We start from the raw sequence: 3,754 nt of genomic DNA, 5'->3' as shown, positions 1-3,754 counted from the left end.
AATTCTTCTGCTGTTGTAGCATAGTTTACAGTACCCTAATAAGAGATGATAACACGATGAGACTGGTCAACCGATCGTATGTAATAAGCAACGTATTCTTTAAAACAAAGAAGTAATCTGTAATCATTTATACCTGTATAATTTTCTCAGCAAATGCGGCATTTTCCTAATTGAGAGCCCATAAAGTAGTTGAATAGTAAATAAACGGTATAATACTAAGCTAATTCTTGCTAAATATATCATCTTATAGAGAAAATTCTTACATTTTCTAGCGCTTCTACTTTCTGCATAAGCACAGTATTATCTCGCCGGAATTTCTAAAAATTGAAAAGGAAAATATCCAATATAAATGTCTATATATATATGGTCAGCGAATGTAAGACGTCTTTAATCATTTATTTTTCCACAAACTGTGCTTCACATACTGGCGTTTATTTATACTTCATAAGACTTACTTTCATTAGCTCAACGTCACCAGTTTCTTTAGCTTTTCTAGTATGATAATCCTTCTCAAGTCTAACAAAGAATTTATATAACACTTTCTTAGTGATATTACTTTTGACTACTTCCCAAATGCCCCTTCAAGATTTGTCCCAAACGATAGAATTAATTGAAGTTACTTAGCTATTTAAAAAGAAGAGCTCACTTTTTTAGTTTTTTTGGAGTTATTTTTAAAGTAAAAGCCATATCAAATAGCACCTGAACGGTAATGCTATCATACTTTGTTAATTCTTTCTGAAAGTGCTATCATAGATATGTAGGATTAGTACCATATAAATATGCAAATCAATTCCATATTTTTTAGTTAATAATGTTAACAAAAGTTGATGTAAGAATAAACTAACCATAATCATGCCTTCAATATCGAGCTTAAGCAAATCTTTGTTACATACTGATAATATCGCCAATGAGAGGCGAAAGATAAATTCTAGTCCCTATATTAATTTGTGTTTTTACATTCGTCATAAGTTCATAGTTCGCTTTATGTAGTACATAATGAATTGCATCCTAGTAGAAATCGACTTTAATTATAATTACTTACTTCAGCCAATACGAAATCCATTATTCTAGTTGCTAAGTCAGGAGAGACAGTCGACGCAAATAAAGTAAGAAACCATGATGACGCATAAACAGAAGCTCGAAACCCCTAATATTGAAAATTACAAGACCAGATAAATTATCCACTCTGAAAATATTGCTGGTAGAACGATTATGTAAACTGTAGGTAAAGATACCTGTGCTTGAAAATGGACATGAAGATCGGGCAATAATTCCTAGGAATGAAAAATGAAATGGCCTATTTAAGCGTATACACAACTTAGGTATTGGCTTAAAATTTTAACAAAAGGGATTACTAAACAACCCAGTCGTATTTTTCAAGTAATACTACATCATCACGGCTAGGCACTTAAGAAAAACCTTTGAATTAATAACAAAGGTAGAGTTTCAAGATAGTAATTATCTTTGATCAACTGATGCTATCAACTGAAATTTGCAAGAAAGCTTCGTCTTGATTAAAGATATCACAATATGCAAACATCAATTTATATACTTTGGAGCGATCAACGTTTCAGAGTCCAAATTACTGTAAGTTACTACTACTTACGGAAATTTAAACGAATACTTACCTCTATCAAGCATTCTAATTGGTACATACAGACGGCTAATTCTGCCATATTAGGCTTGCACAATTCACGCATGTTATATTTCCTCATTATTTGCACAAATACAGCAAATGCCTCCTCTTCTGGCATCTACATGAATAGAGCATATGATAATAGAGCATATAATAATATTTAAGTCGATACCAACAGCAAAGGTCTCGTATTACAATTGAATAAATAATTCAAGTTTGAAGCTGAAAACTATACACTGTGTGTAAGAATTCCTAGTAATATGCACTACATTGTAATCAAGTATTTACACTCAATACAGGTATACGTATCTCTATTAAAATCACCTCAAGCAATAATAAGCCGGCAATAAATGCATTTCCCTGGCAATAGCCAACTTCCTTATCATATAATGAATATGCCTGCATTCAAAAAAAAGATTAATTATGCGTTACAGAATGTTCATAGGTAACAGTGTATTTGTAAAGTGAGCACATTGTTGAGTAGGATAACAGTAGAAAATGATTGTCTCATTCAAGCACAATAGTATTTTTTACATATAGAAAAAAGGTATAAATCACAGGAGTACACACTGTCTAAAGTCTAGGCACGATTTTGTAAATGAATATTAAGAATGAAAAGAATTTTAGCTTAAGAATTCTACGTCTTGAAAGGAATATTATCCTGAGAAAGAATATTAGAAATATCACACTCATATGGTAATTGATTGCCTAAATATTACTAGCTTTCGATTTAGTTTATTTATCTAATTTCAGTAAAAGTTATTTATAATTTTTTTGTTTGTAACCTTCATAATATTAAGCATAGATTCTTGTAAAGGGCTATTTGGACTACTGAATTTAGGATGATCAGGATAAGTTCTGTCAATGTCTCTTCTAATCGTCTTTTCGTGAGGAGACGTTTCCTAATTGAAAAGATAGCCGATCGAATACAACGCATTATGAATAATGCTCAGTCTACCTATTTAATTAGATTTAACTTTGTCGCAATAATTATTAATAAAGTAAACTATTCTAATTTACCGAAGATTCTTATACTTTACTAACCTTCAGTAAATCAGCATAACCTTCGATAAGGTATCTTTGTTTATCAGCCCCAGACAGTAACTGCCAGAGTAAACATCGTAGTGGTTGTGGAATATTATATCGAACTAATTTTTTGATATATTTAGGCCTTTTCTTCAAGCAATCATCCCAATCTGCAATCACTCGGCCCCATAAATCAATTGGATCGCCCTCAATGTATTCTTCAGACCAGAAAAGACTGTTATCAGTACGAACTTTCCCTAAAGGTCTCTTTGGCAAATGAGAGAAATTATTCGACGAGGTGCTTTTATTTGTTGTCGATGCCATATCCTGCTTTTTTTGGCTGCTCTCTATAATCCTACGCAACGCGATGGACAAAATCGATTTCAATTAATGTTAAGAAAGTAACGAGAGTAGATAAATTCAAAATTCGATACAGATTTTCAATTATTTACTGCTGGTGATTGCTTCGATCAATTATTTTACACTGACATGATTGTACACTGTACAGTACTGACAATTTTAATGAAGTGCAAAAATAGACAAAAATAAAATCAAAATCTCATCTGGATTAATAACGACAAACGTGACGTTATTTATATACGGCGGTATAAACACTATACAAATGTAAGAGATTTTAAATTAGACTATTGAAGTTTATCCATGTTAATATCACAGACAAATCGTCTCTTTTGATGTCTCGTACTATTATATCATGCATGCTTGGTCAATTAATTACAGCTTATCAATAGGACTGGTGTCACAACTACAGTGAAAAGAGTAAAGTCTAAATGATAGTTTAATTTTTGAGTTCAAGTTTTATAGACTGCTTCCTTTTTAAAAACTCTTTATTCAATCAGAATGAATCTTGATAACAAATGGATAAGATTCTAACTTGAATTTTATTGCCTTATTGAATCTCAACTTCGAGTGTTATTGTTGGGTAAGCTGTGGCCAACATCGTATTACAACATGGCTTGCACGAATGAATGGTACTGTTGCTCAAAATAGATTTAATGGCGACGAAGCATAGAGGATATTATAACAATACGCGTGTGTACAAATATATTGAGCTCTTAGCTACGCACGAAAAGC

General features: G+C 31.9%; 1 protein-coding gene across 1 annotated transcript; it reads right to left on the bottom strand.

Moving 5' to 3' along the window:
• Positions 1–431: 431 nt before the first annotated feature.
• Positions 432–2,986, bottom strand: TRIADDRAFT_21157 (uncharacterized protein; the record flags this gene model as incomplete). Its single annotated transcript, XM_002109414.1, has 9 exons — positions 432–516; positions 647–744; positions 846–935; positions 1,043–1,147; positions 1,236–1,274; positions 1,629–1,754; positions 1,961–2,035; positions 2,422–2,538; positions 2,681–2,986. The coding sequence occupies 9 exons, from the start codon at positions 2,984–2,986 to the stop codon at positions 432–434; spliced, it is 1,041 nt and encodes a 346-aa protein (XP_002109450.1).
• Between the last annotated feature and the right edge of the window lie 768 nt (positions 2,987–3,754).

This window comes from Trichoplax adhaerens, genomic scaffold (genome assembly GCF_000150275.1).
Source record: "Trichoplax adhaerens TRIADscaffold_2 genomic scaffold, whole genome shotgun sequence".
Classification (NCBI taxonomy): domain Eukaryota; kingdom Metazoa; phylum Placozoa; class Uniplacotomia; order Trichoplacea; family Trichoplacidae; genus Trichoplax; species Trichoplax adhaerens.
The sequence above is the reverse complement of the archived record's forward strand: the minus strand, read 5'-3'. Positions and strand labels throughout refer to the sequence as shown.